Below are 15,615 nucleotides of genomic sequence, written 5' to 3'. Positions count from 1 at the left end.
AGCTCTCCAATACCAAAAATATAGTTAAGTGACGACCAAACGAGGGAGCTTCTACGTAATCACTCGGCCTATTACAAATAGCAGCCAAATCTCCCCCTCCTGACTTAAAAACAAGGCACAATGAATAATGTTGTCTAGCATACATTGTTTCGAAATAAAAGATAAAGGCTGATCTGGGCCAAACAACAGTATCAATATCTATATATATTATTCCTTTTTCTCAAAGTTTTATACTAAACATAACTGACGTAACTAATCCTTGTTTAATAATGTCGTCTTCCTTACTAATCGAATGCAATTGTTTGCACGCAGGCGCAGTGAGGTAGACATGGCGGACACCTGATGTCATAAGAGTTTACTTTGAGTAGATTCGGACAAAATTCATATAATTTAAATTATCAATATGTTTTTGTATATTTCAAATACATTATTTTAATTTAAACTATTGAACATTATAGTAAGCCTTAAATATTATTGCATTTTAGCATATTTTTTTTTAATCAATAATTAAATCCGATGATAGATGATGAAATGTTAAGAATCTAGATTATTTGATTGAAAATATTTCCTTTTTTCCAGTTCAGAATTTTACGAGGTAACGTTTTAATTTTTTGTTTAATAATGTTTAGAAAGGGAATAAAAAGCATGCAATTAAACAACTGTCCCAGATCCACTTCCTGTTATTGAATTATCTCCATGTAGAAGCCTCATTCACAATTTTACTTCGCGATATCGGTATATTTAGGTGTTAGTAAATATACAAGAAAATTTGTCAAGGATTATATACACGCATATATATCCTAACTATAACGATAGCAAAGTAAATAAGACAAGAAATTACATTAAAATTTGTATATTAAAGCTAAATGCGGATCAGATTCACCTATAATGAACTGAAAAAATATTTAAGCCTTGTCAAACAGGTGTAAAAGAGATTTTGCACCTCCCACTTAACATTCAGCGCAGCGAGGTGTGTTGTTTGTGTTTTCGCTATGTTCTCTCTTCGTTTGCTCTGAGTGTATATGTACATGTTTACATAGGATATATCAACTCTGGATATGGAAGAAGAATCCATCTCGACAACAAATGCAGATTCTACTTTAACTACAGTATCTGTAATTGAACCAGAGACTTCGGAGAACAGTAATTTAACGACGATGATGATTAACGATACATTACAACAACAGAACGATTCGGAATTAACAAATATTAAGGAAGTATTGCAAGTCACGTCTGATGAGCCCAGTAATGCCGCGGACAACACTTCTATTCCACCAAATAATAACAATACTATACTAAACAACAATAACATCGATGAGATCCATCAAAACAACAACCCAGATATCAGAAGTTCTTGCAAGAAATCGGTCCGGAATTCGGAGTATCGAAATGGAAAACGCAGTGTTACCTTTCCAGATGATCAAAGCCTTGTAATAGGATTTTTAGAACCTTACAACCCCTGGAAGAATGGTAAGTATTGTTTTAATTATTATCGTTATTAATGATGATGATGATAATGATTATATTCTAATTTGGAAAGAGAAATCGAAGTCAGTTTTGTGATTGTTATTAAAATGAGGACATTTTAGAAAAGTACACTTAAAATGCATTATAAACTAATAAGTATGATATAATCTGCATATTAATGAGACTCATCCAACAAGCGGATTGTGATAACTGTCTTGTCCCAACTCTCAATTTTCATCGTATGTAATTAGAATTACCTTCCTAATTATTTTCAAGAGCAGATTCAATTAAAAATTAAAAATATATATAATAGCATATGGGTTAGATACTTTCCCGTGTAAGAAAATTAATTTGAAAATTCACCCGCCCTCATTATTTTTCTAGTTCACCGGGTCAAGATCTTCTAATTTAAGCCTATTTGAAACACAATTTGATCTGTATTCATTGCATTAAATTATTTTATCCCTTATTGTCATTCCTGTCTGTAGGGGTCATTTTGACATGTTCCTTTATTTGTGGCTGTTTCGTTATTTTATATACATGGGATGTTTTTCGCCACTCTTTAAACCTTTTTACTTACATTAGGGAGGAATTCCTATCACCTTATTTTCTGTGTTTGAGATTCTGTTTTTAGTCTTCGGCAGAAGGGTCCGTTACATATATATATATATATATATATATATATTGTTGTATTTGGGGATGGTCATATATATATATAAATATATATATATGATAGATGTACTGGCAAATCAAATTAGAATAGTATATTTATTCATTTATTCTGTGACTACTTTTAGTTTCATGATGGTAGTTTTCGCTAGGTTTGTGCATGTTTCAGTTGTTGAGGCTTCAGACACATGAGTACGACGATAGCTACACACACACACATCTGCCCGATGACAGATGTTGGAACACTCCATACTTCGTATGTATCTTCATAATCGGGAGATTTGCTGTAAAAGTTCATACAACAAACAAAGGAAGTAAACCATAATTAACTTGGATATACATTTTATGAGCATGTAGTTTCGATGATCCCGTTTTAAATAACCGTAACTTATATTTACTGCTACGACGATTACCCTTAGATTACAAAAGAAACGTCGATTGAAGTATGTTCGCAAAATAAATAAAGCCGTTTGAAAAGCGTAGTGATTAGGCCGAATCCTTAATTTGTTTGTTTAAATCCAAAGCAAACGTTTCTTAGCGTTTCCAGCCAAGGGACTTTTATTTAAGCTGACTGTTTATCTAGCTGTTTAGTTACAATATCATCTGAGAATGTTACCTGGGATAGACTGGTGTCCGATCAGGTGTGAGAATTATCTTTCATTTGCTTCCCGCCATGAAACTGAAGTCACACTCTACTTTTCAAAGGTCCTTGAAGCTTAAGAGACATTTATTTTTCTTTCTCAAAAGTCAATGTTATTCTAGTAGTATAAAGTCGTCGCTCTCATCAAATAGTCTTGAGTTGATTTTTTAAGTTTTTCATCATTCTGTGTTTTTGTTGTTACTACAAAAACAAAACAAAATATAATGATGCACTTTTGTTAGGAACTACATACAACTCTTTAAATACATTATTTATATGATGAGTGTGGAGAAAGGGAATAAATGGTAGAACTCCGAAATAAGTGTTTAACATTATTTAAGTCCATTCCATTACATTCAGATTTTTTATGGTTTAATCAGGAAAAAAGGAGTAATACTCATACCCTGCGCATGACTTAATCTGATCGATACAATTTATATAATCAGATTAAACATCAGTAAGTTGATGTATGTTGGCGAAACGTTGACAAGGAGGGAATATCATAGGATTGACGCCCTGAGGAAGAAGGATTTAGTATTGTGGGTGAGTGCTGAGGTGAGATACACTAGAGGTGACAAGATGAAGCAAGATGGGTAAAACTCGGTGGAGGGGATGAGACGAAGATAGATAAACGAGCCTGGGTGGAAACGTTTTGTTGCTAGCTTATTCAAAGGAATGAAAATCATTGCAGTAGTGATGGAAGAGACAGAGAGAAGAGAGTGCATCTTTTTGGCCGGAAAATGTAGTGTGATGATGAGTGAGTCATTGCCAATCAGTCTGTTGGCCTTCTTTTGGATGCTGTCTCAGTTGTTCGTGTGCAGCAGCAGTAGCATCCCAGATATCCTCTGACTTACTTGAGCTTTGTAGGGTTAGCAACTTAGCATTACTGAAGTATTTTTTGCTTTAATGACAAAAGCTACTTTGGAGATGCGACTTAGTCTTTGTCTGTGTGTAGTGTTCTAGCTTTGTAGACACTTCAAAGGTTTTTGAGGTACAAGATCATACTGTCTGGTATGATCAGTAACCGTATCTTTGTAGTGTTGAAAGAGACTTGATCCCTGTTAGATGTTTTTGATGTCTCAGTTCTTTGAGGTAGTGCAGTTTTGATATGCAATGTCTAGGTTTTATGTGGATTAGACCAAAGTGCAGCAGGTTAAGGAGGAACTGTATAATCCACATAGAAATAAAAATTATTTAATCTTATTAGCAAGTAGGTCCCTCATATATTGAAGAAAAGTAGAGTGAGAAACATAAACCAACCTTGTGGTATACTGGAGCTGATAAAGTGGGAATAAGAGAAAACCTTGTCAGTACATGCTATCATGATGTGTAATTGGAAGCTTCTAACCCAAGTGATTAGGAGAGATGAAACCTACAATGCAGGCAGTGTTACTTGGAGATTCAGTTTAAATGCTTTATTGATGTCATGTTCTCTCTTTTACTTGTTTCAGTCATCTGACTTTGGCCAAGCTGGAGCACTGCCTTTTAGTCAAACAAATCAATCCCAGCACTTATTCTTTGTAAGCCTAGTACTTATTCTATCTGTTTCTTTTGCCGAACTGCTTAGTTATGGGGGACGTAAACACACCAACATCAGTCATCAAGCGATGGTGGGGAGACAAACACAGACACACAAATACACACACACACACACATATACACAACGGGCTTCTTTCAGTTTCTGTCAACCAAATCCACACACAAGGCTTTGGTTGGCCTGAGGCTATAGTAGAAGACACTTATCCAAGGTGCCATGCAGTGGGACTGAACCCGGAACTATGTGGTTGGGAAGCAAGCTTCTTCAATGGCATTGCTCTCACCTGATTTCTCAGCTATCAGTTAAAATGCTGCTAAGATCAAGTTTGTGTCACCTCTCTGATTGATAACAAGAACACTATTCAATCAAGTATACTCCTTCCTTGCAAATTTGTAACCTTTTGTCAATGTAAGTATTTAATATATGATGCTCCACTAGTGAATTTTTAGGAGAGAGAGAATGTAGAATGCTAGTTAAGCTCTAAGTTTGGGACTTAGCTTTTTTTGTCATTTTAAGTGGATGAGAGATAAACTCCCTCTGAACTGGATGCTAGTCTTTTGTAGGTAACGTTCATTGATAATCTGTTACTTATTTCTGATAGGAAGATAACTGGTACATGTATATTTAAAGGAAGTACTTAAGTATATAATGGAGCACCTGCTGTGGAAGTGAGCTCAAATTTATGAGCTATTAGTAGAAGCAAGATGGCTCAAAGGATGAGATGTTGAACTATCAACCCATAGGTTGTGAACAAATCTGCTGCAGTCATGTTTCTTAGTATATACAACTTGTTATTCTATATTGTCCCAGTTAACCTACTTGCCAGAAATAAGTACCGAGTCATCTGACTTATGTTGGCTGCAGTCTACTGGTATCTTATTAAGGATGGAGATCTATCTCTTGTCTGTTCTATTCTATGAAACCAGAGCTAAGTACCAGTCCCTAAAAGCAGCTCAGATATTTTGTTTCTGTTATTTTCACTAGTAGAGTTGAAGTAGAAAAAAATCAACTGTATTGTTGATTGTTGAAGGTCATAAATTAAATAAGGACATGAGTTGTGTATAGTAGAACTATGCAGAGACAGACACTAAACATGAAGGAGATTTATGGCTCCTAAATTCAACAATTATGTTTTAGAATTCTGATGATTCTGACACTACCATTTAAAGAGTCCTACTTCCTTCATCAATAATAAGAACACAATATTTGTTTATAATACAGCAATGGTTCCAGTGTGTTGTTGAAAAGGTTTACCTCAAATCTCATTACAGATAAAAGCAGAAAATATACTCCGTTTAGCGTATGATTAATTAATTTAAATAAACTACCAACAATTTCTTTAAGTTGCTATTTATTCAAATCAAACTTGTCACTTCAGCTGAAGTCACTACATTTTGTGACTAAATGTATAGCTATGAGATATATTTCTCACTGTGAGTAGATTGAATGATATTCTATTTCTCATGAGAATTGAAAGAAATTTGAAATCTGCCAGATCCATTGTTTCTGGCCATGAATAGAGATGAAAAAAACACATTTGTTTATAACTGTCACAATACAGTGATAGCTTCAATATGTTGCAAAAAAATATTCCTTGAACTGTTATAGTGAAGAATGAATCCTGTTTAATGCATAATTAATTTATTAATGATTAATATATGTGTGTGTGTATGTATATATATATATATATGCATACACACACACACACACATTATTTATATGTAAATAGAATGTATAAAAAATACAAATGCATGGCTGTGTAGGTAGTAAGAAGTTTGTTTCCCAAGCACATGGGTTCAGATTCAGTCTCACTGCATGGCACCTTGTACAAGTGTCTTCTACTATATCCCCAGGCTGACTAAAGCCTTCTGAGTGGATTTGGTAAGCAGTAAGTGAAAGAAACCTATTGTGTGTCTATCTATATGTGTGTGTGTGTGTGTGTGTGTCTTTGTGTTTGTTTATGTCCCCATAACTTAACAGTTTAGCAAAGCAGAGTAATAGAATAAGTACCAAATTTCAAAAAAAAAAAAAAAATATTAGTACTGGGGTCAATTTCTTTGACTAAAACCCTTCAAAGCAGTTCTCTTGGGTGGCCATGGTCCATGTCTAGAGGGGCTGTGATGCAGTGGTGTTTTCGTTAGAAGTAGTTCTTGAGTTTTTTTTGTTTTTTTTTTGCTATTAACTCTTTAGTATTCAAACCAACTATATCAAGCCCAAATATTCTATCAACTTTATGTTCAAACTAATGAGATCAGGTCTCTCACACCTGCCCTACACTGTCATTCTAAAAGTAAACACTCACATTCACTCAAATCTCTAGGCTAAAGATAATGTATGATAAATTCAAAACAATGTGGATAAATAAACATTACATATGACAGAGTAATTTGAATGCTAAAGGGTTAAAAATGTCATATTTGGCATGATCTTGCTGGGAATGTCCTCAAAATCTTCATTTATGGAATCACTTTAAGTTTGGCATGTTGCATGAAGGTTGCATGTGGTTGACACCTGGTTAGGGAAGAATGAAGGGTCATGTCATTGATATATTGGAAGAGAGTGGAAGACAAATCCAGACTGTGAGAAGCAATAGTATTGATTGATAATGGGACAGAAAGAGCATTGTCAACATATGCTACAATACTGGAATTTGATTGGAAGCTACCAAGAGATGAGAGATGGGTGTAAGTCTGTTGGCAGGAAATTTTGATTGGAGATTTACATGCTGGACTGAGTCAAGGGCTTTGCTGATGTCTAGTGCAGTAACATTGCAGTCATTGAACTTCTCTAAAGCATAGTGAATAAAAAATTAAAGAGTTTGATGAGTATTAAAGCAATTCTTGGGTACTATATCTAAGTGTAAAGGAAGGGTATAGTCAGGACCAGTAGCCTTTGTTTGAAAGAGTCAAAGGTATTTCTGCATTTGGTGTGTGTGTAGTGTGAGTTTAAATGCAAAGACAGTAAAGGTACCACATGGGGGTACTGTAATGAAGTGCTTCTTTATTGCAGAAAATAATAAAATACATATAATTGAATACATCAAAGCATATAATGCAGTTAGGTAGATTTGAAGTTAGAATTGCTCAAACACATGTATTTAAATATTTAAAAAGAGTTATATACAAACATATATGAGTGGCTGTGTCGTAAGAAGCTTGCTTCCCAACCACATGGTTCTGGGTTCAGTCCCACAGTGTGGCACCCTGGGTAGGCATCTTCTACTATAGCCTTGGGCCAACCAAAGCCTTGTGAGCGCATTTGGTAGACGGAAGCTGAAAGAAGTCCATTGTGTATATATATATATATATATATATATATATATATATATATATATATATATATATATGTATGTATTTATGTGTCTGTGTTAATACCTCCCACCATTGCTTGACAACCAGTGTTGGTGTATTTACGTCCCTGTAACTTAGCAGTTCAGCAAAAGAGACCAATAGAATAAGTACTAGGCTTACAAAGAATAAGTCCTGGGGTCAGTTTATTTGACTAAAAGGCGCTGCTCCAGCATGGCCACAGTCAAGTGACTGAAGCAAGTAAAAGAGTAGGTATAAATATATATATATATATACACACATGTATATATTTGTTTATATTTATGCAAACATGTGGTTGATGTTGGTGTCATATAACTAGCATCTGTACCAGCGACATGTTAAAAGCACCTTTCAAGCGTTGGGCCTCACAGAGGTAATAACAAATGACTGAGACCGTTGGCAATATGCCATGCTTGAGTAGAAAACCCATTAAGCCAACTAAATTCATAGTCGTAACAGATACTGGTGTCAGGCAACTGACACCCATGCTGGTGGCGCATAAAAGCAACCATTATACTCTTGGAGTAGTTGGCTTTAGGAAGGGCATCCAGCCATAGAAGCCATCTCAAATTAGACTTTAGTCTGGTGCAGCCCTTTAGTTTACCAGCCCTGGTTAAACCCTCCAGCCCATACCAACATGGACAACAAATGTTAAATGATGATAATATATATATATATATATATATATATTGAGAGAGAGAGAGAGAGAGAGACATAAGTGACAACTGATATATGTAAATATATATGCATACAAATATACACATGTATACACCCACTCTACATGTATAAATACATAATTAGACACATGCACACACATAGATCTTGATAAATTGAGACACACATATATAAGCTCGAATGCACAGATAATTAACAAATATATTTAGTACTCATTTATTGTGATGGCATTTGGTATATTGTAATTGCAACTGGTATAATTAGCATCATTAAAAAATGTTTGCAAAAAGAAAATTCTTTTATGGTTTATATCTACCATTCAAATCCACAAAGAAGAAGCAATATCCTTGATTGCCATACTTGGAATATTTTGAGTCTAATTGACTTATAAATTTTCTTTTGTACTAGACCCTGTGTAGCATTAGTTTGGTATGTTTTTGGTCTTGTTTTGGTGTTAAATAGATGTTTAATATCATTATCAACAACTAAAACAGACAGCAGTTGTTAATGAGAGAGAGAGAGATGTAGGCAAAGAAAACAAACTGTTACAGACAGGGAAAGGGATGAGTCATAGCAATTTATGACTCTTCCAGACCAAACTGAAGTAATTGATGCAAAAGCACAGAAACTCTACCACAATGAGAACATTATCCAGGTTTGTTTATAAAATATAGGCTAAAGTTGCCGAATACCCTGAGTAGAAAAGCATAATCAATTGTTTTTAGAATTGCCTACCAAAACAGTGACGAACAGAATTTCTTGCTTGCCATAGGCAGTAATTTGGTAGATACATTGGAAATTGTCTTGATAGAACTCAGCAGTTGGATACAGATAATATAAAAGAGATAAACATTAATAAACAAAAGTTAAGAGAATATTAAGTGTTATTTGTGTACAGTTGATCTTAGTTGTCTTTTATTATTTGTAGAAATTACAGAGGTATGAAACTGATGGACCAAGTTATGAAAGTAACAAGGATTTTGATGTAACAGATCAGCTTATCTAAGAAATTTGCTTAGTTGAGATGTAGCTCAGATTTGTGCCAGGTCAGAGTACCACTGATGCATTCTTAGGGTGACAATTGCTAGGAAAGTTTTTAGGCATTTTACATGGCATTTGTTAATCTGGAGAAGGCACTTAACTGGATACCGCACTTTGTAGTCAGTCTTTAAGAAAACTAGGTATAGACGGATAGTGGTTTGTGAGAGTCTGCAAGCCATGGCCTGAAATGCTGTTAGCTAAGCAAAAGTTGGCAATGTGTTCAGAGTGGAATTTAGTGTGCAATTAGGTGTTCACCAAGGTTTCTTTTCAGCTCCCTTCTATTTATCATAGATCTCCAGGCCATAACAGAGGAGTTTAAAACATGCTGTCTGTGGGAACTCCATTATGCTGATGACTTAACTGAATCTGTGATCTGTGAATGGTTTAAAGAAGGAATTCCAGATGTATAAAGCAAAATCTAGAACTGGAAAACTTTGAAATATACTGAGCAAAGATTAAAGTTTTAGTAAGTAAAGAAGGAAAGAAGACAGGACCTTTCTACCATTAGGGAAACAACTGTTTTCAATATGTAGGAAAGGAGCACTTTGGAACACCATACACTGTATTCAACATAATCTAATGGTTCACAAGAGATGTAGTGGGATCGCAGTAACCTGACAAAGAAAAAAGACTTTGTATGTGTGGTAGATACACCGGAGAAGTTAGCAGTCAAATTGAATTCCTTCCTATACATGGAAGATGCCATAGAAGTAGCCAATAGCTTCTGTTACCTAAGTAACCTAATCAGTAATGGATGAAAGTGCTTTGACAATGTAGTAGCCAGAATAAGAACAAAGGGGAAAATGTTCAAGGAGTTATTACCTCTGTTGACAAAAAAGTTATTCTTTTTTGCAGCAATAGATAAAGAGTGCAACAAATAGCAAGGATGTTGTTGAAGAGGATTTGTCCAACCCATGCAAGCATGGAAAAACAGACAAAAAAAATGGGGACCATGACAGAACTAGTAAAGATTGTTTCCAAAATGTCCATTTTATTTTCAGTTCATTATCAAAAAATATAATACACTAAACAAAGATAAAGGACTCAGAAACTGTGACTTAAATTCATATAAAATGAGAAGATGCTCCCAGAAGCCTCATCATGATGATTTAAACCAGCTGAAAAAGTACATTACATTATCTCTTTTGACAAACTTCCTTTCCATATTTTATCAATCACAGCTTTCTCCTGAGAACCAGAGATGGATGCACTGAAAAATTAAATTATCAACTGAAAGATGAATGGTTCATATCTATTATATGCATTATTTTTGTGGCCAAGATACTTAATTCTCACTGGCCTAGTCCATCTAGTTGTAGATAGATACCATTGATTAGTGCATTAAGTACAGCTTCCTATTGTGTACAAGAGCTGACATACCATTAGTAGATCTATCTTCTCCAAGAGTAAATGCCTGAACATAAGTTAAAATGTGTGTGTGTGTCACATAACCATGAACATTAAAGATTTTGCCAAGCTGAAATTCAAAAGGATATTTAGGAAACTGTTTTATCCCCATAGAAAATCCGTGAAAGTTACTCTTTTGTTAGATTTCTGACCCATCATCATCATCAGTATGTCAATCTCATTTGATTCAATAAATTGGTCAACATCTGTTCACTGTTTTCACAGGTGATCTAGTCGGTGCATTTGAAAACATGCACCTGCATGCTGATGACTCCATGCCCTTTTCACTAATATAATTGAGAATCATCTTGTAATATCCAAACTGGATAAAGACCTTGTCAGAATGAAAACTTGATTGGTTAACTGAACTGTGTCAAGTTGAACCACTAAAATGAAGTGGTTTGTTGGCATACAGATGGGATGCTGAATGCACTTATGCCAAGTCAAGAAGTCAAGAAACTGAGCAGACACAATGCCAAACAGGCATAAAGTTGAACAGACATTAAGCCGAATGGACAAGATGCTGAAATGACATACAAAAATTAAAATATATAATAAAATTGCCAAATAGTGAATTGGTTGTTAAACTATTTAGGTAGGAATGTTTTTTTTTTTTATCATTGTGTCTTTTCATTTTTATGTCCATTTGGCATTGTGTCTGCTCGGCTTCTTGTCCTTTGGCAAAAGTGTATTCAGCATCCTATCCATGCACGGATTTGTCAAAGAAAAGAAGCCCATCAAACTTTGACTTCCATTTTGTGAATGACAATTGTGGAATTTTGGATACAGGAGACATGCAGATGATATAATCAGAACCTGTCTCTGCCATCTTTCACAGATGCAATCAAACTGAAAACAGATGGAAAAGCCAGTATTGGTAAATATCATGGAGTATGTGTAGTTATCCTAGATGAAGGATGCACAAGATACCTTCATCCAATCCAGTTCACTGCAAAAGAAATTTCTCAGGATCATTGCAGATTGAGAAGCTAAAATTGCTAAAGAGCTTGCTGTTATTTCATTACTATGCAAAATTCATACAGACTTCAGCCCATCAGAATTCAGAGCTAGGTTACCACAATATGATGGATAATGCTAAACAACTATCTTAGCCTACACAGACCAATGCCAGCACGTTGAATTGAATTTTCTTGATTCAGCCATCGGCAACTAAAAAGATCTTCCAGAATCTGCAGTTTGAATCGTTACAAATAACAAAATACAAATAACTACATAAATAACTCCTGCTAATTGTACCCCACAAAAAGCTGAACAGTTGGTTGGTTAACTTGTTGGATTTATTTGCTTTCTAATTAAAATGTTTGATGAGGCAATTGTTCGCAAAAATGCTTGTAAAAGAATAAATTATACATAAATTAATAGATAGATAACCAAAATAACTATATTGTTAGATGGAACTATTAAGTTCAAAACCTCCTATGAGCCTGATGCAGGTAGGAAGGAATCCTTTCCAGTGTAGTCTTGGAAATGTTGTACATGTTTCAATCTACAGGATAACTAGAGTCATTTGCATTCTCCCCTGTCTGCCTGTCTCTTCTCTCTCTCTCTCATACACACATACACTGATTAGTTTAATAGTCTTGAAACTGTCCTAATAACTCATTTCAGGAGTGTAGAAATATACAAATTTCAGAGAATAGGAGGAACAATAACAATTAATCTATGTAGTTAAATTTTTTTATCCTTAATGAAAATATATGTTTATATATATATATATATATATATATATATACACACACACACACACATATATAAATTACATATTTTATATTTTTAACAGCTTTACAACTCTCGAAAATTTCAATAAGTTTTTACCCATTAAGGACATTGATAATCCTGCTTACCTAACTTGAATGCTCACACTCATACATACCAACACTACGCAACATTTCATGTCTCATATATTGTATATTTGGAAATAGATGGATACCTGACCTAACAGTCTTTCTGTTTTCTGTTGATAGCAAAATATTATTAAGGAAAGAAATAAATACTAGTTGAAAATTCTTTGAGTCTTTTCACTAAATGGAGTTGTAAAATATGCCACTATGATATAGAGCAGTGGTCTACAAAGACCTTTCAATATCCTTGGGAAAGCTCAAGCCACTGATATAGAGCTATTGCAAACTAGCATTTTTAATTACAGTTTACGCATCAAAATCAAATAATTGTAAATTCAATTTTCAAACTAGTTGTTGAATGGACTACTTGGTTAAAATGGAAATAGAAAGTCATGAATATGGAAGTTGTGTGGGGAAAAAAACATGATAGCATAATTCAAAGATACATTTGGCTTTTTAAAATGAAAATCAACTGAGCAATTCTGGGTCAGTTTCTTCTTAGATGAATGACTTAAACAAGTTTAGGATTACTTCCTTCCAGTATGAATATCTTAAACCACTTTGAAAGGAGTTACAAATGAAATGAAATTTGTGAAAAAGGATTGATTATCCAAGTCTTTTGATAAAAGAAACATGGTTTGTGCTTGATCTGAGAAAATAATTCTTGTTTCTTATTTTATTAATTTTGGATTACATTTAATATACAATAATTAATCCCGATTATGTTAATGTAACATGGATTTTACCCTGTATTTTTTTTTAATAACCTGAAAAGTTTTGGTAACTATGTTCAGTCTTTGTGACTAGAGATTATTTGGGAAGTTTTTCCCTACATCATCCTATGATGCACCTGGACACGTCATCAGTGATGTTTCTTTGGGGTCATTAGGTGTTTTAGATCTTTCAACATGAGACATCCTTACCCAGGTGACCCAACCAGGGTTGATCAAACCCCCAGCTTGTATCCAGGTAGCACTGCTCCTTATAGGACTTGCCCTTCTTGATCCACAGCCATTTGAAGCAATCTCTGCTACCTACACAGCTTCCAAGCATGCTGTAAGCTCTGCAGAGGGACTGACCTACAAGCCCACTGCATCCCATCTCAATGGGCTTGCAGTTTGCTTGCCACCCACTACTTTGGCATAACTACATTAGCTTAAAATAATTCCTCCTCTTGCCCTCATTAACCTTCTCAATGCAGTCCTCCCAGGGAACAGAGAATTCTAACAGAACCATCTACTTGGATGCTTCTGTCATCAGCACCTTATTTGGCCTTATGCTGCTAATGGAATTAACATTTTGTTTGAAAAGGGATTTCTATTCTTGTTTACAATCATTAGAAGACAATGAAGTTATGCAAAACAGGAAGAGCAAATTATTTTAAACATTTTTGTTTTTACTTTTTGAAACCTAAAATTATTTTACATTTGAAAAAATTCTTCCCATTTTGTCCTCACTTAATAAAAAAAATTATGCATAATTTGAAATGTATTATTAGAAGAGCATACAGTATTAAATTGCTTTTCAAGGAAAATGAAAAATATTTGATTCTTTTAGAAACTTAAATAAATTATTGGTTTGGTCTGGAGGAAGTGAGTTGTGTTTACATCTTCGCAGGTCTTCCAAGATGGGTGTAAGTCAACGGGATTAATTGACTGCCAGAAAGATATAAGACAGAAAGGAAATGTAGAGAGATAGCATTCTGGGTGGGAAGAACTGAGAGAAGTGGTAAGTCTGAGACAGGAATCCCTTAAATCCATTTGAAATTAATTGGGAATGTGTATCCATGCTGGTCATCATAGTTTTATACAGTATTCTAAAAATGTAAAAGAGCTATGAATCATTGAGAAATGTAATTATTACCCAAGTCAAGCCACTGTTTCTCCATACTGAGATGTCACAACACCAGTATTACAGATGTGATTAGAATGTCGTAAGACAGATTCTTCAAACTGAGCCAACCAGTAGGAGACCTAGGAGTAGACCAAGAATGAGGTGTATAGATAATAATATCCATAGTCTCAGTTGGTTACACTTGGAAATCCAGCCAAAAAGTCTAATGACAGTTGCTTCTGATACGACCCTATAAAGGAAGTGCCTAAGAACTCTACCTCCATGACCACCTCAAGGAATAACAGGCACAGAAGATGGATGTAGTTGTTTTCATAGGTGCTGGCATGGTCAGCACATGGTTCCAGGTTCAATCCCACTAGGCAAATGTCTTCTGATATAACCTTAGGCTGACTAACTGAAAGAAGCCCATCATGTATGTGTGTGTGTGTCTTTGTGTCTGTGTTTGTGTCCACCACCACCACTTGACAACTGGTACTGGTGTGTTTAAGTCCCTGTAACTTAGCAGTTCAGCAAAAGAGACTGATAGAATAAGTACCAAGTTTTAAAAAATATGTAAGTACTAGGATTGACTCATTTGACTAAAATTCTTCAAGGCAGTGCCCCAGCATGGCCATACTCTAATGACTGAAGCAAGTAAAAGATAAAAGATGAAGGAAATAGTAAAACACTGAAATTTTCTTTGAATTCTTTTTTGACATCCCTTTTCCATTGCTTTATTTAGATCCTGTCACTCCCAGATCAGTCTGTGATATTTGTTTCCCCTGTTCTATTATCGTTTGTTTGCATTACTTATTTATCATTACATTTTTCTTTGCCATATTTTTGCTCCTCAAAATCCAGTCAATCCTTTTGGACATGTTTTCAATAAATGATAAGTAATGTTTGAGTTTGAAAGAAACATCAATATATTTCCTTTTGTGCTTCTTGGTCCAAATTCTACAACTTAGATTTCACTGAATTTGTATCAGTGTTTTGTTATTGTTGTTGTTATTCCTCCTCCTCTCCCTCTTCCTCCTCCTCCTCTTCCTCTCCCTCCTCTTCCTCTCCCTCCTCCTCTTCCTCTCCCTCCTCCTCCTCCTCCTCTTCCTCTCCCTCCTCCTCCTCTTCCTCTTCCTCCTCCTTTTCCTCCTATCC

General features: G+C 34.8%; 1 protein-coding gene across 2 annotated transcripts in view; it reads left to right on the top strand.

Annotated features, from left to right (window-relative positions):
* The first annotated feature begins 317 nt into the window (after positions 1–317).
* The window catches only part of LOC106876642 (protein phosphatase 1 regulatory subunit 37), a 67,482-nt gene continuing 52,184 nt past the window's right edge, over positions 318–15,615 (top strand). The window contains exon 1 of one of the 2 annotated variants that reach the window (XM_014925256.2): positions 318–1,470. In XM_014925256.2, the coding sequence (XP_014780742.1) occupies positions 1,059–1,470 (412 nt within the window). In that variant the 5' untranslated portion in view covers positions 318–1,058. The remainder of the gene's footprint in view (positions 1,471–15,615) is intronic. The other variant, XM_014925255.2, reaches the window with a different exon arrangement.

This window comes from Octopus bimaculoides, chromosome 3 (assembly GCF_001194135.2).
Source record: "Octopus bimaculoides isolate UCB-OBI-ISO-001 chromosome 3, ASM119413v2, whole genome shotgun sequence".
Taxonomy (NCBI): domain Eukaryota; kingdom Metazoa; phylum Mollusca; class Cephalopoda; order Octopoda; family Octopodidae; genus Octopus; species Octopus bimaculoides.
Note: the sequence above shows the minus strand (reverse complement) of the source record. Positions and strands in the feature narration are given on the sequence as shown.